At 37.8% G+C, this 27,920-nt stretch overlaps 1 protein-coding gene across 2 annotated transcripts; it reads left to right on the plus strand.

Annotated features, from left to right (window-relative positions):
• Positions 1-22,625: 22,625 nt before the first annotated feature.
• LOC148203749 (ribosome biogenesis protein BRX1 homolog 1-like) lies at positions 22,626-27,521 on the plus strand. 2 transcript variants are annotated; one of them, XM_088106532.1, is made up of 9 exons: positions 22,626-22,780; positions 24,063-24,289; positions 24,403-24,544; positions 24,808-24,886; positions 25,087-25,211; positions 25,679-25,780; positions 26,609-26,677; positions 26,763-26,861; positions 26,949-27,521. In XM_088106532.1, exons 2-9 carry the CDS (start codon positions 24,078-24,080, stop codon positions 27,078-27,080), a joined length of 960 nt encoding a protein of 319 aa, XP_087962658.1. In that variant the 5' UTR covers positions 22,626-22,780; positions 24,063-24,077; the 3' UTR covers positions 27,081-27,521. The 2 variants fall into 2 exon arrangements, with proteins under 2 accessions (XP_087962658.1, XP_087962659.1); XM_088106533.1 differs by lacking the exon at positions 22,626-22,780 and adding an exon at positions 22,997-23,984.
• The last annotated feature ends 399 nt before the right edge of the window (positions 27,522-27,920 follow it).

Consider the following 27,920-nt stretch of genomic DNA (forward strand, 5'->3'; position numbering starts at 1 on the left):
CAGTTGTGATCTTCCTTTTGGACCGAACAGTATTGGAATACAAGCTGGTAAGTTTCCTTCTCTAGTAGTTGTCCATTAGGGTTTCATGCGAAACCATACTCTCGGGTCATGCATGGACTATATCTGAGCCATCTCTGATTTTGATGTTTAGATCAAGTGAAAGTGTTAGTGAAACTGAAGGTAGAACACTGTAAGAGACAAACCCAACTTTTGCATTAGGGCGTACACTGCTATCCAGGTAAGGGAAGCTTATATGTTTAATTTATACCTGCCTGTGGTATGATCTGAGTTGCATGTACGAAAAGTATGATGTTTGAGCTGTTATGAACGTTCACTGATATCGGATATGACTTCTGGTTTGTTTTGCATGTTAGTTTGATACGTATGAATGATGGATGAATATTGTAATGTATGAGTTATTAATGTGATGATTGTTGAATGTGAATTAATTTGGAAGTGAAAGTTATAAAGTTCATAAATTTGAGAATCATATGAAGTATAAAGTATAAGTTAAAATGTTGAAATCTGGAAATTTGTTAAGATTGAGAAATCTGAAACTTAAATTATTCCCTTTGATAGATGACGCTCGTCACCGTACGGTCTTAGACCGTTCGGTTTTCCTTAAAATAACTTAGAATGGAATTCTTTCATTTGGAAAGAACTCTGATCGAGAACGAGCGTCCCCATTGGAATGTCTGAGCGTTCGTTTCAGCTCCGCTATATATGTAAATACCATAAACTTTAAAATAAGTAACGTTCGGTCTTATACTAAACGTTCGTCCTAAATATCGTTCGGTCTGATACCGAAGCGTTCGTCCTAAATAGCGCTCGGTCTTATACCAAGCGTTCGTCATGATTGAGGCTCGGTCATCTACCTAGCGTTCGCCTTGATGAAGCGTGCGGTCTTAGATTGAACGCTCGTCCTTATCTTCGAATCCTTAACGAACGTAAATAGCGTTCGTCCAAATGGTTAGTAAATGTATATTGGCGCGTTCGGTCATTTACTGGCAGTCGATCCCTTTTAAATAAAAGGTTCCCAATGTAGCTAAGTATTCATATTGATGTCTCTTAGCCAAGTTGAGTCAACCTGACCTCTTGGTACTTAAAAATATTCTGAAAATGATTTCATTATTTTGGAGTCTTCCTGATTGTTAAATGGATTCTTCTAAATCTGGCTCTTAACGTTCGTCCTCTTCCTTCAGAAAGTTGAACGTTCGTCTTTTTAAGAGAGTGGAACATAGAATGAAAATGTTATAAATATGAAATGGTAAGACGTTTGAACACTATATTAAATGGTTATACGATTATGGAATTTGAACGAGCGTTCCAAGGAGGAACGTCTCAGATGTGTTAAATATTAAATTTGGTAAAGTATGAACATGGATAAGTTAAGACTCGCTGTCCATCCTGATATTCCGTGATACTCATCTTCACATAGAAGGGGGTAGTCATGTGTGGGAATGGCAGGAGGTCCTTAGTCCATAAGTTAACATGGGCGACGTAAGAACGGACTAACCTCGAGTGGCAGCTGATTAGGTATATCCCGGCTACTACACCACTCGTGTGCAAGGACGCTTGTAACTACATGGTTCATACAGTCCGGACGGTCTGTCATATATATATATATATACATTTTTCTATGTTATTCTATGTTAAGTTACCGGTTGTATGTGTGAATTGAAACGTTAAATGTATGTGTTAATTGTATGAATTAAATAATATAAGCTTACCCTTGCATTTCCATTGTGTTGTCTCCTGTCTATGTACGTTCGTCTTGTCTTGCAATGATCATCCGTGTGGATGTGAGCAGATGGTGGTGCATCTCTTGAAGAAATGCTGGAAGAAGAAAATTTGGAAGATGCAAATCTGGTTGAAGTGGAAGTAAAGGCCGAGCCTTAGAGCACTCGTTAGATTAGGAATGTGAATGTTAGATTAGTTTGGACGTTCGGTTAAATATTTTGTAAAGCCGTTCGTCCTAATTATCCCTGATTCTGTTTTGACGCGTACGTTATTTTATATCTAAGAACGTTCGTTCTAGGCTTCCTTTGTATGCGTTTTATGCGCGTTTCTTTTGTACTGAAGTCGTTCGGCTCTGGAACTTCTTTTCAGTATATAAAGACTGCTTGGTTTTAGTGTTAATTGTAATTAATTCTGTAATATAGTAATTACTATATTTTGGGATGTTACAATATCTCACTGAACATAACTAAAATTGAGATTAACAAATTCATAAAACAAAATAAACAAATTAAATTTAAAAGTATAAAATAAAAAAAAAGCAATAAAACAAACAATGTAAATTTGAAAAAATAAAACTAAAAACAATACCATATTTTCAAATTAAAAAAAATACTTAATAGAATTTTGAAATTTAACTGTGTCCTAAACATAAGTTTGAAATCCAATATAATTTAACCATATTTCAAAATCTGATAAATTTTTAAATAAGATTTCCAATTTGATTAAGTTCTTAATTAAATTTCAAAATATGATGTATTTCTATATCTAATGAATTATATTGCAATGTTAATTTCTTAATCAAAGTCTAAATTATAATAATTACTATGATTACTTGATTTTGTCTGAAAAAATATAAAAATAATTTTTAAAAAATTAATTAAAAATAAATGTAATAACCCAAAATATAACGATTAACCATATGTTAATCATTATATAATTAATAAGATAGAACAGTTATAAACTATAATATATAGTACATGTAACATCCCGATTATATAATAACAAATATTACATAATAAAGACGTCAACATTCCAATAAAGAGAACAGTCGGAGCATGACGTGTAATTAAATGTGAAATTACAGTCATTCAGAAATAAAAGAAACGGGAATTCAAACTTGAACAGCTTAAAGAGTCAAATACTACAAGAGTTCATATGGGAAATTCCTAAGAAGACTACTCCGCAACCTTAGTATCCTCCAGCTCTTGCTCCAAAGGGATCTCTTCAACAACGTCTGCTCCCATCCAAGTGGATGATCATCGCCAGAGAAACATACCCAAACAGCACATAACACAAACAATGCAAGGGTGAGCTAGATATAAAAAGCATGTTATACATATAGCACAGTTAATTCATGTCATCATACGTAGATTCATATAAAGAAACAATTAAGGCATGCTTATTAAACCACAACTCACACATCTTTACACTTACATAGTTCTGCTGGCACTCCCCAACACTATGCAAGGTAAAGTCACAACACACGACTCATCCGAATTTGTATAACTGTCGAACTATTGGTCGTCTTTGCACTTGCATAGTTGAGCTAGTCTTGCCTAACACTAGCAAGGTAAATCCCCCAATCTGTCTATGTCTAAATTCAAAGACTATAGACGAGGACCTCCCTCTACTCTCACCACTTACGTTGTTCTTCTCTACTTGAGCATGAACAATGCTTTGAGTGTAGGGATAGACATACTAGTTCAAAGTTCAATACAGTTTATACAGAACAACACACCACCACATAACCACTTTCATCCATCTCTCCCCGAGATGTCCACTTCATACTCACATACACTATTTACTTTTACAATCGTATCATCATAGTAATTTATCATATTTCATACATTCACATATCTTCACATACATCACATCGCAGTATATATTCCAAACATTTGTACACATAATTCAATTCCAGAGAAACTCAACTTAGAACTCAACACTATTTGCAGAACACTATTCATCCGAACACTATTCATCAAACACTTTGCGGGACACTATTCATCCGAACACTATTCACCGAACGCCATCTGTCGAACGTTATCTTGCCGAACACTACTATATTTGGACGCACGCTATAAGATCCAACACAATCAGGCCGAACGCTAAAACCGAACAGTATTCAGTCGAACGCTAAAACCGAACACCTCCAATATTCAGTCGAACGCTAAAACCGAACGCCCCACTGGATTAAACATTTCCCCACCGAACGTTATAACAGAACACCTCACTAAAATCGTCCAATGTCAGGACGAACGTTCAAAGATCAATCATCATCAAATACCGAACGTTCGCTACGAACGATCACTAAATGGGAATAAACATCAGCAAAACCGAACGTTATCTATCATTAAGACCGAACGCTTACGATCGAAGCCTGAGAATACTTGGGCAAGATCGAACGCTAGCTATCACTGATACACCCAGATTAAACGCTTACCAACTAAACATCAGAATACGGATTTAGGTCGAACGCTAATGATTTCTAACAGATATCGAGACCGAACGCTCAAGATCCAAACTTAAGACTATCAAATTAAGACCGAACGCTCAACAATCAGAATTAAACCAAGACCGAACGCTCACAATCAGAATCAAACCAAGACCGAACGCTCACAGTTAGAATTAAACCAATACAGAACGCTCACAATCAAAATCAAGCCAAGACCGAACGCTAACAATCAGAATTAAACCAAGACCGAACGTTCCCAATCGGAATCAAACTAAGACCGAACGCTCACAATCAGAATCAAGCCAAGACCGAACGCTCACAATCAGAATTAAACCAAGACCGAACGCTCACAATCAGAATTAAACCATGACCGAACGCTCAAGATCCAAACTTAAGAATACCAACTTAAACGAACAACTACAATTACTAATACATCAAAACGAACGTTCAAGATTATTTGCTGAAAACAACAATTTAGGATGAACGCTTATAATCAATATTACCACAAAACCGAACGCTCGAGATTCACTCCTTAGAATCCAATTTTAGACCGAACGCTCAAAATCACCAGTTGAGACTACCAACAACCGAACACTTATTATCACAGGTACATCGAAACCGACCGTTTAAAATCCGAACACTTATTATCACCACATATTCATAATGTCCATAACGAGACCGAAATGCAGTCTTATGAATATCTCCCTCCTTCACTCTAATTTGATGATAGCCCGAACGTAAATCAATCTTTGAGAACACGCACGCACCTTGCAACTGATCCAGTAGGTCGTCTATCCTTGGCAGTGGATACTTGTTCTTGATGGTCAGCTTATTAAGTTGCCTATAATCAATGCAGAGTCGAGAGCTGCCATCCTTCTTCTTGACCAACAACACAGGCGCTCCCCATGGTGAAGCACTCAGCCTGATGAACCTCTTATCCAGCAACTCCTCAATTTGCTTCTTAAGCTCGACCAACTCGGCTGGTGCCATTCTATAAGGCTGAATAGAGATGGGTGCAGCAGTTGTCACCAGGTCGATCGTGAACTCAACCTCGCGAACGGGAGGTAGACCAGGGACTTCATCCGGAAAGACGTCCGGAAATTCATCCACTACCGTTCGTCCTCCACTGCTCTCAACATTGGACGAACGCTCTACTTCGTTGTCTTCATACGTCATTATCAGGAAACAGCTCGCTCCTTCCATGATGTCTCCCTTCCACTGACCAAGCGTAACTGTTAACTCCTCCTCTTCTCCATCCGGAAAGATCAACTCCTTCTTCCCACAATCAATGAGAATTCGATTGGTAGCCAACCAATCCATCCCCAAAATCACCTCTAAGTCTTGAAGGGGTAAACAAATGAGGTTGACCTTATATCTACGCCCCTCAACTTCTATAGGACATCTTACACAAACTGTAGACGTCTTGATCCCACCAGCCGCTGGGGTTGACACCACCAAATCGAACTGTAATTCACTCTCCACTAGCCCCAGTTTCTCAACGCACGCCTTCGAGATGAAGGAATGAGTTGCCCCCGAATCATACAACACACCACACGGCTTTCCAAACAATAAGCAAGTGCTGGTGATGAGTGTACCTGAACGAGCAACTTCAGCACCCGTAATAGCATAAACTCTTCCTGTTGCTTGCGCACGTCCACCTCTCCCTTGTTGGGCTCTTCCAGCGTTCGGCGGCCTCATTGCCGCACGTCCTCCCATATTGCACTCGTTCTCCAAGTGCCCATTCTGCCTGCAACGAGTACAATATTTTCCCCCTGATAATTGTGGACAAGCCCACCGATAGTGCGGTCCTCCACACTGATAACAAGTTAAGCTCCTTGGCTGTCCAGATTGGCCGACATTGACCAAGGCTTGTGATCCGCCAGGGGACTGAGTTGGACGAACGTATGGGGACCTTCTCTGAACAGAACCTCCCCTGGACACTATGGGTCTTCTACTCACTTGTTGTTGCTTCTTGTGTCGTTCAGCTTCTGCCATATTTTTCTCCAAAACCTTGGCCCTTTCAACCATGGCAGGAAACGTCCGTATACACAAGCTGGAGATCAAAACCTTCAAGTCACTCCGCAGTCCGTTTTCAAACTTACGGCACTGCCATTCTTCGTTTGTGGTCATCGTGTTGAAACGAACCAAGTGTTTGAACTTGTTCGTATACTCAGAAATAGACATCCCGCCTTGGACCAGTTGAAGAAACTCCACCTCTTTTGCAAACCGAACGCTATCAGGAAAATATTCTTCGTAGAATTTACTCCTAAACACTTCCCAAGTAATAGGAGTTTGAGCGTCTGTCAAGAGAGCTTTCACGCTCGTCCACCAGTGGTTCGCTTCACCAGTCAACAAATACTCAGCGTACGCCAACCTGTTCACATCTGGGCAGCGTTTGGCGTTGAAAATTCTCTCAATATCTCCCAGCCACTGATCAGCCTCATCAGGGAGGCACTTTCCACTGAACTTAGCTGGGTGATGCTGCAGGAAGCTCTCCAAACTCCACTCGGCAGTAGGTTGAGCAGCGTTTGAAGAGGATGCTCCAGGTGTACCTCTGGTGGCAGCAAGAATCTCCATCAATTGTCTTTGCGTGTTTTCAGAATTGACACGTGAAGCCTCCAAACCTTGCATAGCAGCCTGGTTTTGCTGCATCAACGTGGCGTTCTGCTCCAGTAACGTGGTGTTCTGTTGATGCAGCCTTTCAACCACGGTTTCCAACAACCTAGTGTTGCTGGACGTATCAGACTCGTTCGGTTAAGGAGGAGGAGGTAGTCTAGGAGCCATTCGTTTTCTGGACCAGAGAAAACGTACGTTAGTTATGTTCAAGAGTTAAAAATAATAATAACTCGTTAAACATGCAATAAGCACACAGCAAAGACACAGTGCACTCATAACCCTACAGTGTCCTTAAAAGAACAAAACTGCTCTGATACCAATAAATGTAACATCCCAATAAATAGTAATCACCATTAATTAGAACTAATCACATTTACAGAAATTGCAGTGCAGTTTTAATTACAACAGCTGAAAAACCTGAACGTACAAAGCTATACAGCGTTCAGAATTCTAACCACAAAATATCAAGTTCTGGACGAACGGTCTTACAAAATAAATAACCGAACGTCCCAAAATATAATACGGAGACACTAACAGCTACTACAGAACGAGCGCTCTACTGCTCAGCTTTAACTTCAACTTCTACCAGGTTGGCGTCCTCCAAATTTTCTTCTTCTAGCATTACCTCAAGTGGTGCCTCTCCATCTGCTCACATCCACAACGGATGATCATTGCATTGACAAGACGGACGTACATAACCAGTAGACAACACAAGGAAATTGCAAGGGTAAGCTTAGGTAATTTAATTCATACAATCAACATATTTTAACATACACAATCAATCATACAGTTCATACAGCAATAGGTATATATCCAAGCATATAATAACTCATTCAAACTCTCATAATTAACGACTGTCCGGACTGTATGAAGCCATGTATCTACAGACGTTCTTGCACCCGGGTGGTGTGGTAACTGGGAAACACTCAACAGCTGCCACCCGAGGTTAACCCTATCAGTCCAAAGTACTCAGTAGGACTAGGGCCTCCTGCCATTCCCACACATGACCTACTCCCCTCTACATGAGGATGAGCACTCACGGAATATCAGGATGAACAGCCATCAGCAGCTTTACCATGGTCATACTTTACAATTTATCACATTCAGATCATATGGACGTTCCTCCTTGGAACGTTCGTTCAAATTCCACTTTCAATATTTCACTTAAAATAACGTTCGCACATCTTAACCATTTCTATTATTCACATTTTCATTCTTTGTTCCACTTCCATAAAATAACGAACGTTCATCCTTTAATAAATAAGGACGAACGTATTGCAGTACATTGACTACACGTTTCTGAACAAAAGAAACGAACCCTTGATTTTATTTTATTTTTTCTGTTTTCTGTTTTTCTGTTTTCTGTTTTTATTTTCTGTTTTTTATTTTTCGGTTTTTATTTGATTTTATTTTATTTGATTAGATTATATTTTATTTTATTTTATTTTATTTTATTTTTCTGTTTTTATTTTATTTTATTTTTCTGTTTTTATTTTTCTGTTTTTATTTCCTATCTTCTTATCTTTTCAATTATATCCTTTGATTTTTTTTTCTTTTCTCTATCTTTTTGTGCTAACAATTGTTTTTAGGGTTTTGTGCCTAATGTCTGCAGAATGCAATTTGGTCAAGAGTTTAACTATAGGGGCACTCAATTCTACCAAAGTAATCTCAACCAATGGTGGGAACCTCACTCAAGCATGGATCAAAGCCAATTTTGGCAAGCTGCTGGACAATTTGAGAACCAACCACAACAACAATGGCAGCAACAACCCTTTCTATCAGGAAGTTTGGATAGGTTGGAGGACACCCTTCAACGATTTTTGAAAAATTCCGACTCTACTCAGAAAAGCATTGAAGAATCATGTAAAAGAATGGAGATGCAACTTCGTCACATTAGTCAGATATTAAATGATGATGTTAATACTGATGTTAACCTTAAGGAGGAAGGGCAAGTCATTATCACTGAAAGTGACAAGATTCTTGATGAGGAAAAATTAGAGGGAGATGAGGAAAGGGTAGAGAGAAAAGAGAAAGAAGAGTTGAGTGAGAAAGATAAAGATGAAGAAAAAGAAAAAGAATTGGTTGAGAGAAAAGAGAGAAAGAAAATTTGTGTGAAGATAAAGAAGTTGAGGAGAAAAAGAGAAAGGAAGAAAAAAATAAAAGAAGAAAAAAAGAGAAAATTTAGGGAGAGAAAAAGGAAGAAAAAGAAGATGAGAGGAAAGAAGAAGAAATCACATGAAAAATCACATCCTCATCTAAAGAAGAATCATAGGAAGGAAAAGAAATTTAAGTGCTTTATGGAAATCTTCAAGAAATTGGAGATTAAAGTTCCTATGATTGAGACATTGCAACAGGTTCCTGGTTTGATCAAATTTCTGAAGAAGTTCAGTAGAAAGAAGAAAAAGAAGAAGGAACATGAGCTTTACTGGGTCAAGCTAATGACGTTAAAAGAGCGCTTGCTGGGAGGCAACCCAGTGGATTTAAAAACTTTTGATTTGGTTTTGTAACTTTTAAATTGTGGATATTATTCTGTAATTATTTTTGTTGGATCCAGCATCTACTGAAGGATGCTAGGTGGTTAAGCATCTACTGAAGGATGCTAGGTTTGTAACACCTGCTGATGGGTGTTGGTAAGAAAATTTTGCATCTACTGATGGGTGCTGGTGGAATTTGGGTCAGGCTCGTGACGTTAAACAAGCGCTACCTGGGAGGCAACCCAGTTGATTGATTGTTTTTGTTTGTTTATTTTAGTTAGGGTTTGCATAAGCATTTTTAACATTGAATTGCAGGGAACCTATGAGGGACATGTAGGGAAGGCACGTAGGTCAAGAAAAGAAGGAGAGGAGCACATCACGAAAGTGCCGCTGAGCGGTATTTTACCGCTGAGCGGTACTCTCGCAGACTGGGCTTTAGTTCCCCTTAGCGGGACCCGAGCCCATTAGGGTATTTTTATACCCCAAGCTGCGTTTTAGGGTTTATTTCCAGACTTCTCTCTGCACAAACACTTCCACACACCTTCTCCTAGGTTTTCCACATCTTTTTACTCTTCCCTCTTTAGAAAATTTCTCTTCCACTCACTTTTACACTAGTGTGCTATCAAAGTTTGGGGTTGGAAGAGAGCATTCTAGTTTGGAAGCATTCTCATATCATCTAGCATCTCCACCCAAGTAAGTAAAATGCATTTTGTTCATTCTAGGGTTCTTGAAATTGACTGTGATTGTCAAAGCATGAATATTTAGGGGTTTTGATTTCTATGCATGATTTGATGATATATTTGATGTTTGAACCGATTAAACTGCTTGATTTTGAACTGGAAAACTGAAAATTGCATTTGGGTGGAGTTAGGACAGTTTAAAAACGAGATTTGCAAAAATCTGCAGATCACCGCTGAGCGGCATTTACCGCTGAGCGGCACTCTGCCAGATTTGCTTTTTCTGGTTTGTTGCGTGTTTGAATGTGGCACTGGTGGCGCTGAGGGGAAATTCTGGCCCTCAGCGGTGGTTTAGCTTCAAAAGGAGTTTTGTTTTGTGTTTACTAATGATTAACATCATGTTCTGTGGTTTTGGATTTATGTTTGAATGCAGGAATGGCATCCTCTTCAGGAAAGAGATTGAAAACCATGGCAACCAAGAGAAAGGAAAAGGAACCAGAGCAGCCCCATAATGGCAGGTTCCTCTCTAGGAAACATGAGAAGCACTTTAGGGTGGTTCAGGACAGGAGACTTCTAATGGAGAGAAAGGTTGGAATGATACCTAACTTTGCTCCTCAATTTGGAGAGCAAGTGTTAGGGAATGATTGGGGGAAGCTAGCCACTTATCCATCACCTGCCAACATAGCTGTGGTGAAAGAATTCTACACCAATGCAAAGAAGATTGGTGATTATCCAGCTGAGAATTATTTGGGCTATGTTAGAGGCCATGCTATCAGGTATGATCCTGACTCCATCAATAACTTTCTGGATACTGTGTGGGCTGGTGAGCAATGCCAGTTTGCTCTTAGCATGGAGGAAGGTGCTGACTTTGAGGATGTTGAGAGAGTATTGTGCATACCTGGAGGACACTTCCAAAGGAATAGATCTGGCTCAGTGGTTAATATTAGGAGGACAGATTTGACTCCTCTTGCAAAGTATTGGATGGCATTTTCTCATGCCAACATTCAGCCATGTTCACATGTGTCAGATATTACTCTCAGCAGGGCACTCTTCATCTACTGTGCTATCAGAAACTTGAATGTTAATATTGGGCACGTGATAGCTGATGAGATTAGTGTGTGTGCTAACACCTCAAACAACAAAGCACCACTAGGACATCCTTCTTTGATCACTCACCTTTGCAAGCTAGCTGGGGTGGACACTTCTGTTCCACCATTTGAGAGGCCAAGAAAAGCTATAGATGAGGCCTATTACAGACAGTACTGTGGAGGTGAGGAGGCAGCCCAGCCAGTGCCACCACGCCAGGCTCGTAGAGAGAGAAGGCCAGCACAGAGCAGGACTTCTGCTGATACTCATGAGGCAGAACCATTCCAGATGAGGGACATGTATATGTCTCTTATAGGTGCTCAGTTGCAGTCCATCCACAGAGGGCAGGTGGCCACGGCTGAGATGATAGTGGGGATGTATGATACCCCTCCAGCACACAGGTGGACTATGGATGAATTCCATAATGTGGTAGCTTGGCCAGAAGAACCATGGCATGGAGGAGCTGAAGCAGCTGAAGCTTCAGCCCGAGACATGGATGAAGATGAAGCTGAGGAGGAGGATGCGTTTGATGATGATGATGATGAGGAAGAAGAGGAAGATACAGAGGACAGTTCAGACTGATGAGGAGCTGAGATAGCATTTACTGATGAATGCTATCATATGATTATGCTTTTGTGGTTTAAGTTTTCTGAACTTATTTGTTTTTGTTTTTAGATTAGGGTTTGATGTACTCTATTGAACACCTGGTTCCTTATGATGGTTTGCTATTAACTGTGATTGTGTGATAAGTAATGCTTGATGATGCTTATTGATTGATTGATGTTGAGATGATGTGCACATTAAAATGCTTATACAGGTGATTCACAAGCTTTGAGAACAAATGCATAATATCATGATTGTGATTGTGAAATTAAGCAGGATGTGCATGTCAAATGTGAATGAGCTTATATGTCAGGTTTTGAGCTCCAGAGTTGTTATTGTTGAATGCTATTACTTTGAAAGCATGAATGACTTTGCCCAGGTTTTCTATGATTGAATCAATTGCTTGTTTTGCATCATATGATCAAAGGCCGTGTTTTTGAAACCCTTTTTATTGGCCAAATTCATAAAGTTAGCCTTCTAAAAGAGAACACGTTGTGTTCTATCCTTTGAACCCTTAGCCTTAAATATACACTGAACACCCTTGATTGAAAATCTTTACCTTGAGTTAAGTAGAAGATCTTGTGTGGTATTGTTAAATGTTCAAGTTTGGGGTTATTGGGGAAACATGAAAAAGGAAAAAGCATTGAGCTAACATCTAAAAAGTAAGAATATGCAAAGAAAAGAAAAGAAAAAGAAGCAAAGCTCAATGCAAATGCAAAAGCAAAGGCAAAAGAAAGTTGGGAATGAATAAGAAGATTGTGTTGTTATGATTCTCTTAACTCAAGGATTTTGTGATCCAGAAAAACCAATTTTCTTGTTAGCCCAGCCACATTATAAGCCATTGAAAAGTCCTTGTGATAATGCATGCTTGTGAATGTATTTGATTGTGGTTAAATGAAAGGCAAAGTTGATTCATGTGACATTGTGAGAGTGGAGTGAATGAGTGAAACACTTTACCTCTTATACACTTGTGTGTTGAGTGAAACACTTTACCTAGTGAGGAAATATTCCATAAGCACATGAACATCCATGCTTAATTGATTGATCATTCATGAAAAATAGCATTTGTTGAAATTTAAATGACTTTGTGAACACTAAAGCATGTGCACATCTTGATTGAACTCTTGGTCTTAAGTTTGAGTGAAGTTATTACTTATCTTGAAAAGAGGATTTTGAATGAGTAAACCATCATATGAATTGGTTGGAGATGGAGTTACATTTTATTTGCTTGAGGACAAGCAAAGTTCTAAGTTTGGGGTTGTGATAACAGTTGAAAAACTGTTATTTTCATGCTTAAAGTTGATACTAAAAGCAACCTTTAGACTTAGAAACTAGCTTGAAATCATGCCTTTTGTTTATATTTTCAGAAATAAGAGAGTTGGACAGGTTTATGCTTGGTTTAAGTGTTTTTGTGCAGGTTTTGAGGTGAATTTGGTGAAAGAAGTGAAGAATAAGAGAGAGGACATTAGAAAAGACAAGAAAGAGTGCAAAAAGGAGAAGTCGAAGGCACCGCTCAGCGGCAAACTACCGCTGAGCGGCACTCAAGAGGTGACGTTGGAACCGCTGAGGGGCAAAATGGCCGCTGAGGGGAAGAAAGAAGACGCGCAATCACCGCTGAGCGGTAAATACCGCTGAGCGGCACTTTTTGGGCTTGGACTTTTGTAATCTTTTGTAACTCTAGATTAGTATATAAGGGCTTGCACGTCCTATAGTTAGGCATCTTTGGCAGAAACGAGGCAAACACTCTCTCTTTCATCCCTTTGAAGGAGGATCTTGGATGCTCAGGCTACCTCTTCACCTTTATTGGGTTTATTCTTTCATACTTTCATTGTAATTCATCTAGGTTCACCATGAATATGGTGAACTAAACCTTGTATGTTTGTTGGGGAATCAAAGTAATCTCTTGAAGCTCTCATATATGGATTTGTTGAGTACATCTTTGAATTAAGACATATGCTTTCTTTCATCATTAGTTAGGGTTTTTCCTCTTTGCTCAATGCTTGCATTGTTTAACTCATTCTAATGCATGATTATTGGTTTTGTTGATACGGACACGTACGGGGAAATCTAGATCCGGGGAATTTCTCCCAATATTATACTGACAATATTATACTGACAATATTATATTGGTTGCCTTTAAGCTCCTGCACTCATGAACTAATCATTAGGAATGCTAGGAATTGTATGAACTATTTGATTAGGGAGAAGCCATCTAGAATGGTACATTAGAGAGTGGCATTAACAATGATGATTTGAATGTTGAATTCCTAAAATATATGAGAGTGGATGAGATGAAATTGACCCCCAACAACATATTCATTCATATATTTCCTTGAAAGTGTTTATCTTTTGTCTTTGTCATTGATCAATTCATGCATACATATTTAATTTTCGTCTTTGCATATTAAACTTCAATTATTGTGTTCTTAAGTCTTAGCTAATCAACAAATCACATAACTAAACTAGGCCGTGAGTCCTTTGGGAGAACGATACTTGGTCTTACCAAGTTTATTACTTGAAACGATTCGGTCATACTTGCCGATTGTAAAACAAGTTTGTGACATCATATTTTGGTGCTTACAAATTTGTCCATCAATTATCAAGCAGAGAATATGATATTTTCCAGATTTTTCATTTTACAATAACTTTACAGTTTTCATACGATTCATAACTTATAATTTCTCTCCACCATAAATCTCATACATTACAAAATTCATATTATCATCCCAAACCATACAGAAATTTAATCATATTCCAAATCATACGTTTCATTCTCAGCATACAGTTCAAACAATATTCATCATATACATCCAGTGCAACCATGCTCGTTCATGCATACTTAAACATCAAATATTTCATGCATTTCAGACATCCAGTACACTTCATTGCTTTCATACACATCAAACAAGTATTAAATTAAATTACTAAAGCTTCCCTTACTTGGTCTAGCAGTGAACTCCCTAAGCGAACGCTTGTTAACTTGCCCAAATACAATTTCCTACCCGCAACGAGCTTCTCAAATGTTTCACTAACTCTAACCAAAAGAAACGTAGGAGAACTTAGTGTATAAACCAACATGCAGCTGTATCAGGGTCCGCATGCAACTCAGAAAAGGGTTTTTAGGGTTTGAGAGCTTACCGGTTCAGATCTCAGTTCTGTTCGGTTCAGAACGATGCTCACGGTGCAGGGAATGTTTCTACGGTATCTGAAATGGGATCGGAGGAGATGATGGTGAGTTATCTTAGAGAGAAGATGAAAGGTTTTAGAGAGAAGTTGGAGAAGAGAAATGGCCAGAGTTTCGTGAGGAAGAAGGTGAATGCATAGAATGAAGTGAAGTGTTTTCTGAGAAATCATTTTTCTCTCCCACGTCAAACGGATGTGCACTCCCGTGCTGCCACTTGGTTCCCACTACAGCTTTTAGAAGCTTCTAACGTGACAGATGGCATCCAGTGCCTGCAGAGAGTGGAAGCGTTTTCCTTCTTACGCAGGACGAACGCCACTCTCCATACGCCACTTGTTTTCCACTATCAAATTCCAAACTTTCAATCGTGACACTTGGCAAACGCATGCAGAGTGAGTGTGAGTGTGTTTTGACGTGGCACGGTGCATTAAATGGTGATCAGAGTGTGGATTTGAGAGTGTTAATTAATCAGGGTTTCACACAAACACAGTATATATCAACAATCAAACAAAAGATCTAGCTCCCCTTACCTCTTGAAGACCTCCTTGCAAATCTTGAACCAATCTTTGCACTGTGTTCCTCCTCTGCTGTTTCAGTCCTCTGCTACAGTGTCCAGCTCTCACTTCACCGTCTCACAGATATGGCAGCAACTCCTCCAATCTGCAGAACTCCCAATCCCTTTGAATCCATGGCTTTTACCTTTAAGAAGGAAGAAAATGGTGCTCCCCACAGCCACTCCTCAGTGCTATGCCCACCAACGAAGGAGATGATGGAGGTTCATGATGATGGCTGGAGCACTTCCAGGTGGAGAGACCCACCACCATCTGCTGCTGCCCACTCCTTTGCTGGACGTGGAGCCCCTCTCCCACCACTACACGAACGTGCAGCCGCCCACCTTCCCCATCCCCTTTAAAAATATAAGGAACGTGCGGTTCCTTACAGTACAAACTTACCGTTATCCAAAACTATTATAAATTTTTAACTTTATATACAAACTGGATAAATAAAAATAGGTTTAATTGCTTCCTTTGTCCCCAGTTTGGTTGAATTGTGTCAAATTCATCCTCATTTTTAAAAAAGTTTCATTGTCGTCCTCACGTGGTGTAAAAGTGTCAATTGAATCCAAACATTGAAAAAATTTGTGTCAATTTAGTCATCTCCGTTAAATACACACTAACTCCGTTAAGTGTCTGATTATTTGGCACTAGAGAAGTAAAACGTGGCAACTGAGTCACAGTAGTGGTAATGACGTGGCAATGATATATTTGAGAACATGGAAATAGGTTATTGAATTGGGGAAATTAAAATCAGAATTCATTTAGGGTATTTGTATTTGTGAACGAAAAATAATTAGGGCATTTGAGATACCTAGGTATGATTTCATATGAAGGTTCCTTTTGCCCCAAAATTTATAAATGATTTCAAAAGGAATTAAACAACACAAAATATTGGATACCTAGGTATGATTTCATAATATGAAGTTTTGTTTGTTTTAATTTCTTTACTTTACTTACTCACTTGAATCCAAATTTCATTTTCCAGCTGGTCAGGATTGAAATTATTTGAAGTGAGACACACTTCCAACATTGGTGACAAGTTTGTTGTTGACATAGATAAAGTGGACTGTAGTTGCAGGAAATGGAGTATAACAGGAATCCCATGCTGTCATGCCCTCACTGCCATGACATTTTTAAACATCAATGGAGAAGACTACATCTCACATTGGTTTACAAAGTCAACCTATGAACAAACATACTTTCCAATGATATATCCAGTCCACGGTGCTCATATGTGGGAAATGACTTCAATGCCTGATGTGTTGCCTCCACCTAAGAGAATTTTGCCTGGTAGACCGAAAAAGAAAAGAAGATTAGAGCCTTGGGAGCTTAAGAAAGATGACACTCAACTAAGACAAGGTGGAACACGTAAGAGATGTGGCATATGTAGAGAGCTTGGACATAAAAGAAATAATTGTCCACAAGCTGCCCAAGCTGCTCCAAGAACTCCAAATGCAACTCAATCCAGTCAAATTACTCAATGCGAGGTTGAACAACCCCAACAAAGTCACCCATCAACAACAGCACCTCAGACAACTTCAACACCAGCTGACCCAACTGCCACAGCACCTTCAAACTGATTTAGAAAGTCATTAGCTATTATTAATATGTATTTTGGTACTTTGTTTCGGCTAGCACCTTTTTTTGGATACAAACTTCAATATGTATTGTGTGCTGATGTATTATTTGATGAAGCAAAGTATTGTCTGTTCAATGAATATGATGTCTAGTTTGAAGCACAGTTTCTGATGTTATATTCAATGTGCCGTTTGAAGCACAGTTTCTGATGAATCTTATATTATTTATTAGTTATTTTCATTTCAAGATAAATGACAACTGCAATATTGTTTCTACTGCATCAAATTTGAATTCAGCTGCATTTAGCTGTCTGCACTCAGCAGATTCATGAATATGCAGGTATGAACATAATTCAGACGCTCTGAGTTACTTTCTGCATGTCGGATCAAAACTGGCAGATGAGTTAGTTTCTGCGCGACTTAGAAGGAAATTGGACGCTCGTCGCTCAGGACGCTCGTGGCCAGGACGCTAATCGCCCAAGACGCTCGTCACATAGCAAGGGCACGCTTGGTTCATCGCAAGCGGACGCTCGTCGCTCCCTACACGCATAAGAGGACGCTCGTCCAGAGAATATGAAATGGACGCTCGTCAGGACGCTCATCCAGAGAACATCAAGTGGACGCTCGTCGCCCAGGACGCTCGTCGCCAGGACACTCGTCACATAGCTAGCGCACGCTCGGTTCATAACAAGCGGACGCTCGTCGCCCCCTGCGCGCACAAGGGGACGCTCGTCCAAAGAATATGAAGTCAACGCTCATTCCAAGTTCATTATTCGCATTGGAAAAAAATTTACTGTTCAAATGGTGATTAAGCCTCTGTTTTTACTGATTTCTACTGTCCAATTCTCTTAAGTAAGATTCGGTTCGGTATCTAATAAAGCAATGCAATAGCTTTGGACAATCATAATGAATTTATCACAACTTTTCAAATTACGTAAAGAAAAAGCATTTGAACTGAATTCTGCTGTTATATTCAATGTGCATTCGAAGCTCTGATTTTATACTCAACTTTCATTGAATCTTATATTATTTATTAGTTATTTTCATTTGAAGATAAATGACAAGTGCAATATTGTTTCTACTGCAAGTGATAACTGTGTACAGTAGCCATTAAATTGTTGTTGTCATCAAATTTGAATTTAGCTGTTAGGTTGTATTTGAAAGAACATCCACCTTCTTCAACAATATCACTGCCAATTAGCTATTGAAAGCAGAAATTGAGATTTTTCATTCATTTTCAACAACTGTCTAATACAACACATTGTCTAATACAAAATAGTCATGGAATCTTAAACAAGATACAAACAAGGATGACATTAATAAACCCCATAAAACATAGCATCCATGTTAATTGCTTCTCCCATTTCTGAGAAACCATAGCAGATTTCTCCAGACTAATAATTTTCCTCCTTTGCCTAGCAATAATAGTATCCCTTTCATCCAAATTAGCTTCATTGCACCATTTAAAATAATTGCATCCTTGAAGTTCTTCGTTTCGAGTCCGCTGTTCAAAACATCCAACCACAAACATTTCATTACTCAAAAAATAAACTAATCACTAAAATGAAACTACAGCCATTGAACAAACCTTGTAATTAGGGCATCCCCAAAATTGTTTGCCTTCGTTCTTCACAGTTTTCGCCACTCTCAACACAGCAACTTCCCCACAATGACATATGTTAGTTTGAACCAATCCTCTGGATGAAACGGCACGACAGCTCCCCCATGAGCAAGACGAACAACACTGATGATTCAATGACATTGCCACTTCCTAAGCCAACGAAAAAACGACACAACCTCATTACCAAGCTTTCTCACCCAACCCCAATCCACACAGTACCAACACTTCTTCAACCAACTCCAAACCGAAGAACAGCCATTTCTCAACAAACACCCAAAGAGGGAGGAAGAAGTACAGGGAGGAAGAAAAATAAACTCACCAAGCTTATGGGGGACCACAACAAAAGCAAACACACACACGAAGCAAACACACACACCAAAGCAACCATAAACCCAACGAAAGCAATGTACACGTACCTTCGAATGGACCTTCGAATGGAACCCACTTCGCACTTCGAAATCACCAAACGCTTCCAAATCACCAAACGCTTCCAAATCACCAAACGCGTTCTGCTTTCAAAAGCCCCAATTGCGATTTTTCACCCTTCCAAAACTCAGAAACACTCTATATCAAATATCTCAAATGCCCTAATTATTTTTCGTTCACAAATACAAATACCCTAAATGAATTCTGATTTTAATTTCCCCAATTCAATAACCTATTTCCATGTTCTCAAATATATCATTGCCACGTCATTACCACTACTGTGACTCAGTTGCCACGTTTTACTTCTCTAGTGCCAAATAATCATACACTTAACGGAGTTAGTGTGTATTTAACGGAGATGACTAAATTGACACAAATTTTTTCAATGTTTGGATTCAATTGACACTTTTACACCACGTGAGGACGACAATGAAACTTTTTTAAAAATGAGGATGAATTTGACACAATTCAACCAAACTGGGGACAAAGGAAGCAATTAAACCATAAAAATAATTACATCATCAATCTAAAGAAAACTAAACTACGGGATTCCTCAGACATACCTCATTCTCCAAACTTTAGAATCTAAACGGAGTCAAACATTAAAAAAGGACACAAATTAACGCATGCAACAGAAACTCCTTGCATGGTCAAGAATAAAGAAAATGCCATGAAAGTGAGAATGAAACTTACTTGCTCTAATCACGAAACTGATCGGTCAAATAGGTAACCCTTGACTCTAGAATTGCCTAGACACCTCCTGATCATCGAATAGATAATTTAGGAGTAAGAAATTGTAGAAAAAAGTGAGAAAGAACAAAGATAAAGACTTTTAAAAAGATGAAGTGTTCTTAAAATACTAAGACAAGTTTAAAAAATTCTATTTACATCATAAGATTATTTTATAATAAAATAATCAATCTCATTATTTTACTACACCTATTTAGTCTAATAATCTACTTTTTAAGTTGTTATGTAACATCCCAAAATATAGTAATTACCATAAATTAGAATTAATCACATTACACAATGTACACAGTGCAGTCTTAAGCAAGATCAGCTATCAAAAGCCGAACGTCAAAAAGTTACAGAGTTAAGAAAATCAATACAGAAACAATCAAGGTTCAAGACGAACGGTTTTACAAAAGCTGATAACGAACGTCACAAAATTCTAAGCAGCCTATTCCTACTGGACGATCTAAGTCTCGGCCTTCACTTCGACTTCCACGAGATTCTCTTCTTCTACCACTTCCTCCAAAAGAGTTTCTCCATCTGCTCACATCCACACGGATGATCATTGCATTGGCAGGACGGACGTACAGGTACAAGACAACACAAGGAAAAACGAAAGGGTAAGCTTATGTAATTTAATTCATACAACAAACATACAAATCAACATACGAGCAATACAATAATATATCAACATAGCAATAATCATCCAAAACTCTCATAAAACAGACCGTCCGGACTGTATGAATCCATGTATCTACAGGCGTTCGTGCACCCGGGTGATGTGATAACTGGAAAACACTCAACAACTGCCACCCGAGGTTAGTCCTATCAGTCCAAAGTACTCCTAAGGACTAGGACCTCCTGCCGTTCCCACACATGACCTACTCCCCTCTACGTGAGGACGAGCACTCATGGAACATCAGGATGAACTGCCATCAGTAGCTTTACCATGTTCATACTACACAACTTCTCATATGGGAAGTCTGAGGTCTCTGTATGATGGGTCCTGGGTCCTGTTTAATTTAGGGTTTGTGCCGGTGTGACTTTATTTCACTACTTTTATTAGTTTCAGCACGACAACGAAGATAGAATCAAATAGAATCCCAAGTGGAAGAGTAAGAAGCATCATCCATAAGAGAATCTCAGCATAAGAGAAGGAAAATCCCTGATTGAAAAATGGAGGTAGAGACAGAGACTATGGTGGAGAAGAGGGAGATAATCAACAACGTGATGTGTCTTTTGACAGACCCAGATGGAACTCCCTTGGGCTCTCCCATGTACCTACTTCAGAATGTTGGCCCTCAACACCTCAATCAGATTGTTAATAAGCTTCAAAACAATGTAAGCAAGTCCCTTTATTCTTCTCAAATTCTATTTTACATTTTGTTTATTATTTATAACATTGAGCGATTATCTATGCTTTCATTTTAGGAAAAGAAGTTGCCGTATGCTTTCTATATATCAGATGAGGAGCTCATTGCGCCACTTGAAACATACTTGCAGAAAAACAAAGGTTAGTCATGTTTGTTTACAATAAATTATTTATTTTTCTTTCTTAATTCGTTGTAAATTCACATATCATTAAAATTATACCACATACTTCAATTAAAAGCAAATCCTTTATCTTTATAAAACTTCCATAGTTTCCCCAACTGTAACTTACACCTTAAGAAACTTCTAAAAATATGTGCAAATCACCGATTAGTGATTGGAAAGAAACTTTAAAATCTAAATGGAGTCAAAAATTGACACATGCAACAGAAACTCCTTACATGGTCAAGAATAAAGAAAATGCCATGAAAGAGAGAATAAAATTTACTTGCTCTAATCACAAAACTGATCGGTTAAATAGGTAACCCTTGACTCCAGAATCGCCTAGACACCTCCTAATCATCGAATAGATAACTTAGGAGTAAGAAATTTTAAAAAGAAGTGAGAGAGAACAAAGATAAAGACTTTTAAAAAGATGAAGTGTTCTTAAAATAATAAAACAAGTTTAAAAAATTCTATTTATATCATAAAATTATTTTATAATAGAATACTCAATCTCATTATTTTAGTATACCTATTTAGTCTAATACTCTATTTTTTTAAGTTCTTACAATAAAGATTTTAACTTTTAAAAAAAAAATATAATAATAATAAATGAATTAAGATGAAAAAATATCAATTATGTTAAAAATATATATGTATATATACATATATATATATATAATAAAAAATAGGTTTAATCCTTTACTACATCCCTATTTATGTACGAATTTCTCAATTGGGTCCTCGTTTTTTAAAGTGTATCAAAATGGTCCCTAATTTTGAAAATTGATATCAATTGAGTCCTTTCCGTTAAGTTGGCTAGACGGCGTTAAAAAAATTGATGAGTGGATGCTGAGATGACAAACGAGCGCTCGTCCACCAGCGAACGAACGCTCGTCCAGCAGCGAACGAACGCTCGTCCACCAGAGAACGAACGCTCGTCGACCTCTTACTGCTGGACAACCGCTCGTTCCACACTGGACGACCGTTCGTTCGGTGGTCGACGAGCGTTCGTTCGCTGATGGACGAGCGTTCGTTCGCTGGTGGACGAGCGCTCATTCGTCATCTCAGCATCCCACTCATCAATTTTTTTAACGCCGTCCAGCCAACTTAACGGAAAGGACTCAATTGATATCAATTTTCAAAATTAGGGACCATTTTGATACAGTTTAAAAAACGAGGACCCAATTGAGAAATTCGTACATAAATAGGGATGTAGTAAAGGATTAAACCTAAAAAATATTATTAATATAATAAAATTTAGAAATAAAATAAAAACAAAAAATAGAAAAATAAGGAAAATCTAAAATGCCCAATGTAAAAACCTAATAGGGTTTTCTGCTTGCGTGGTATTTGAAAAAGGGAGAGGGGGACTGGATTTGAAAAACGGGGAAGGGAGCTAATTAGTTTCTGGAATTCGGAAAGCTGGAAAGAATTAGAGGGAAGAAGAATACTGGATTGAAGAAAGAAGAAAATTAGGATTGTATTGGTTTCACACAACGAAGGTTATTTACCCAAATCTTATCTCTTTGCTTGAACTGTTTAAATCACTGGTCAAATTTTCTTATCTTTTGGATTTGTTCATGCGCGTTTTCTTAATCTTTGTTAGTTGTATTTCCTCTGTTCTGCAAATCTGATGCATGATTTCTTAGCATTATTGTGATAAATTTGTGTGTCATAATTTTTTGTGTCTCTGTTGATTCATGGATACGGAATAAACAAGAAAACATAAACAAAAAATGACAGACCCATTATCAGAGATGATTTAAAAAAAAAAATTAAAACCCAAGGTCACAAACACAGAGAAGAGATATGGCTTTTGATTTCAAAATTTTGGATGGTGAGATAATGAAAACCACGTCGCGCCAGAGAACATAATGCGGTGGTTGAGCGATGCTTCCGGCAAGTGGTTTCGTCAACACCAATGACGGTGGCGATGATTGAATAACGCAACGCAGGAAACAGTCAGCGGCAACGGCGCGGCCAGCGATCTCGGGGTTAGGTTAAAAACATATAAAATAAAAAAGTTAAAATAATAATTAGAAATTGGATCCGGAACAGGGGTGTGCTAACTGTCTTTCAAAAAAGAAATTTCAGAATTGATCTACCGTTTTGGCTCTGTTCAGGCGACCAACAATACAATCAACAGAAAGACAGTGGACAAGAACACAAAATAGCACACATTCAAAGCCAAAAAGTAATAATACACCATAAATTAAACTACCAAACAAGGCTACAAAAGAATGCTGAAGAAAACCAGTGAAGAAAACCAACCTGGATGAAAAAAAAAACAAACCAAACAAATGAGTGAGAAAAGGAAAAAGAAAGGAAAGGAAGAAGAAACTGAGATGAAGTGAAACGAAAAGGGAGAAGAGAGGAATCCGTGTGAGAGATGGGTGGGGGGCGCACGGAGAAAAAATAGGGTTTTCAAATTAATTAAAAAAATCCTAAATGATAAAAAGTAAAAAAGTTTTAACCTAAGGACAAGCGGAGGAACATGGTGTAGTGGTGGAGGCAGCAACACCCTAAAAGTCGTATATGTGGGCTTTCCGTAAGGCCCATCGGGAATAAAGGCCCAATTTAAGCGTAGTCCCTTTGCTAAGTAGAAAAACCTTTTGCCCCCATTGCTGCAACTCATTCGTTTATTCATTTGTCGCCACCACCGGCGAAATCCCATTCCAGTTTTTCTATCATCTCTTCCCACCCCAGGTGCGTACCTTGCTAAAGGGTCGTTGGCAATTTTTTGTTTTGTTTTGTTTTTGTGATTGTCGTTCTTGGTTTTTGCAGATTTTGAAGAAGAAAATGGTGAAGAAGAGAAAGCGCAGTGAGAGTGGTCAAGTTGTTGCACATCCTAAAAAGGAAGATGCTGCTCCAGAGAGACCGGTGAGGACCCTTCTGGGTTGGAAGGATAAGAGTCAAGTCACTGATGAAGTAGAAGACAATAACGTTGCTTCACCAATATTTAGGAACAAAGAGAAGGTTTTGGTCACTTGCTCTAGGCGTATCAGTTACAGGTACAACCTAATATACACCCCATAACTTTTAGTTACAGTTTTTGTTGCTTTTTCGAGTTTGGATATTGTTATGGTATTCATGGGTGGAGTGATTGTTTTCCATTAATTTGTAGGTACCGACATTTGATGTTGAACTTGGTGTCACTTTTGCCGCATTGCAAGAAGGATAACAAGGTTGAATCAAAAGAAACTAAAGGCGCCACCCTTAATGAGCTTGTTGAGCTCAAAAGTTGTTCTTCGTGTTTATTTTTTGAGGTATTTTATTTATATGCCACAAGGTTTTTTCAGTGCCGTGTTACTTCAATTTAGGATTGATATGTTGTGCTGTTCTCTAGACTAGTATTTGCATTTTTTTTTTGCGCTATTTGGAAAACCTGAAGCATGCTAATGGGTAGGGGAATTCTTTGTTGGTCACAACTGTTGATGCTATTTCAATGAGATGCGGTCGTGAGTTTGAGTCTGGTCAACTTGTTATATTCTATTAGTGTCTTCTCTCATTTTTTATGTATCAATTTCAGTGCAGGAAAGCAAAAGATCTTTATCTCTGGATGGCCAAATGCCCCAGTGGCCCATCTGTAAAATTTTTAGTCAGTGCAGGTATATTCCGATTCAATCATTGTAATCTTAATATAACACTAGTTTGCTTGCTCTGATTATTTAGAGTTCTGATGTCTGTATACTCTAGGCATCACTGGTCATTCTTCCTAGTGAACTATGTCTTTTGTGTTTCTCTCTCTATCTCGACCATTTTTTATACACTTTTAGTGATTTTCCTTTTTCCTCCACTGTTTTTTCAGTTCATACAATGGAGGAGTTGAAGCTAACGGGAAATCACCTAAAAGGTTCTCGTCCACTTTTGACGTTTTCTGCAAATTTTGAAAAAGATGCACATTGGAAACTGTTAAAGGAGATGTTGTTACAGGTGTGTTGTTGGTTTCTTTTGTTGCAAGTTTTTTCGTTTTTGTCCATCTAGTTCCATCCGAGGAAAGATGGATTTCTGTAAACTTATGTTGATAACTCTAATATGTGCACTTTCGTATATAAGGTAAAGGTTAGCTTGATGATTTCATCTTATTTTTATGATTCGTGATGTTGTAAACCATGAATTTCCGGCCAAATTAAGAACAGCTTCATGTGCTTTCTACCAATTTAATTGGAATCTTACATTTTTGTCGTCATATATCTTCCTACGATTTTTTTCTCAATTTATTATGTCTGATCAATGAAAATTCAATTGATGTTATTGTTATGCCCATCTATTTTACATAGTTTATGTCATATATCTGTTTAATGTATATTTTCTGTGTGCAGTTCTCTCTATTTCTGATACTGTTGTTTGTTTACTGTATTTGATAATTTCTAATATACTATTTCTTTCCTTTTGTTTAGATATTTGAAGTACCAAAGGACCATAGAAAGGCGAAGCCCTTCCATGATCATGTTTTTGTTTTCTCAATAGCTGATGACCATATATGGTTCCGGAATTACCAGGTTTGTGTCTGAATTTCGGAATTACCATAGACTATTTTTGCATTAAGATAAAGGTTAAAAAATCCTGGAGATTATTGTTAGGAGCATCTTTTCTGCCTATTTCTATACAAATTAAGTGTATGCATTGTTATTATAAACATGTTTATTGCTCTTTTTAGCCACATGTTAATGATTGAAGTGAAGTTTGGGTCGAGCATTTTTAACCTTTACTCCTTTACTTTCTTATAAACATTACTCAATTATCAACTTATCTATACATTTCAATTTGAAGTTTTAGTTTTTGACAAGACTTAGATAATATATAAAGAATGGTTAACCACAGGAATTTTGAAGATGGAGGATATTTGACCATTATAATGAGTTTAAATTTTATCTACTACCGATGTAAAACATTTTATTTGTAAATACATTAATATGTTCCGCTATGGTATTGTTTTGTAAGCTCAAAGGTTAAACTATGATGCATGTAATGTTTTATTTTATTGACCATCTTTATTCATTTAATTATGGTCAGTCTTACCAGATCAGTGAAGATCGAATCAAGTGGGGATTTTGGTTTGACCTGTGCATGCCTGCGATAGATGTTATACTCCGTTTTTGTTGGAAAATATACCGTTAGATTGAGTCATTTGTGTTATACTCATGACATGGTCATTAGAGGACAATTGTTACTATTAGTTGTTCGCAATACTCCTATTTAATTCGAACATTATATGGTTTCATTTTCTCCAACTATATAATATTGATTTTTCCATGAGACAATATTGTAGTATTTTCTACCTGTTGCTAATGCCTACTGAGGAATGTTACATCTTTATTCCCTTGCAGATTTCTACTCATCATAATGAATCAGACAAATTACCAAGGGGAGGCCTTGATAAAATGACATTGATTGAGGTCTGAAAACTGGTTCTTCATGTATCTTTTGATCTTTCAATTTCTAACATTCATTTAACCTATGAGCAAACTATTATTTGTTTAGGTCGGTCCACGGTTCTGCTTGAATCCAATTAAAATATTTGGTGGCAGTTTTGGAGGCCCGACATTATATGAGAATCCATTTTATGTATCTCCAAATCAGGTACCAATCAATATATTTTTAATGTATGCTTTGAATTTCTCTAGCTTTCTACTAATAATTATATCTGTCATTGGTTGGTTGTGATAGGTTCGGGCTTTGGAGAAAAAGAAGAAGTCTGGAAAGTTTGCTAAGAAGGTCAAAGCAAAGACAAGGAGGAAAATGCATGAGATGTCTAATCCTCTGGAGCCTGATGAGTTTGCAGATATGTGGAAAGATTGAACATTTGGTTGTCAGCAACAGCTTTTGATGTGAATTGCTTTATATCTTCAGTTGGAGATATAGGCTGTACTTCTTTTTCTTCAATGTTATTTTCTGTTATGGTTGCAGAGGCTGGTTGTTCTCTTATCAAACATTGATTTGGTGGAAATTAAATTTTGGCAGAGAAGGTTCCAGTTGAGTTTGAGATTAGGTTTGAACGATATGTTTATTGTGAGCTTCCACCTGTAGCGATGGAAGTTCTATCTGAGCTTTCATCTCCTGTGGAGAACAACCTTTCTTTTGTATCTCACCCACCCAAAGTAATCAGATTTTGGCCTATGACATTTTTACCATGTTTGTGTTTTCAATATGGTTTGTTTCGGGTGGCTCTTCGACAAAACAAAGAGATTGAAAGTATTTTAGTTGATTTGTCCTTTTTTAAAATTAACAATTTTTGGCTTCTTTATTGGTCGTTAATTTCAGGCGTACTTTTGTTTCTGGTTTTCTTAACAAAAGAGAAGGGTTTCCAAGGCCCGAATTGCGCCATGGGCTCCCAAGTTGTGATTTTCTTTCTACACAGTAGGAATATCTCCCTGCACCCCCAAAAGTACCAAATGATCAAATTGCCTTTAAACAAACTCTTGAACTTGGTGGTACCACAAAATTATATCTTCTGAATGTTTCACAATTTAATTTATCATTTCGGAATGAATTTTTTGGAAGAGGCTATAAATTATTCCAGAAATTTTTTGGCATAAAAACACTTTTCTTTCGGTCTTATGTAATATTTTGAAAAATTAATCCGAAAAATAACAATCTAAACCTATGAAAGCGTACAAAGTCATGTTAAGTACTTGAATT

This window comes from Vigna umbellata, chromosome 2 (genome assembly GCF_029865625.1).
Source record: "Vigna umbellata cultivar VRB3 chromosome 2, Vumbellata_1.0, whole genome shotgun sequence".
Classification (NCBI taxonomy): Eukaryota; Viridiplantae; Streptophyta; class Magnoliopsida; order Fabales; family Fabaceae; genus Vigna; species Vigna umbellata.

Excerpts from the sequence above, each read along its gene's own strand:
- LOC148203749 (XM_088106532.1), top strand. The coding sequence starts at position 24,078 with ATGGTGAAGAAGAGAAAGCGCAGTGAGAGTGGTCAAGTTGTTGCACAT. Across the intron at positions 26,678-26,762 it reads ATAAAATGACATTGATTGAG|GTCGGTCCACGGTTCTGCTT; the intron begins GTCTGAAAACTG and ends TTATTTGTTTAG. Across the intron at positions 26,862-26,948 it reads TTTATGTATCTCCAAATCAG|GTTCGGGCTTTGGAGAAAAA; the intron begins GTACCAATCAAT and ends TGGTTGTGATAG.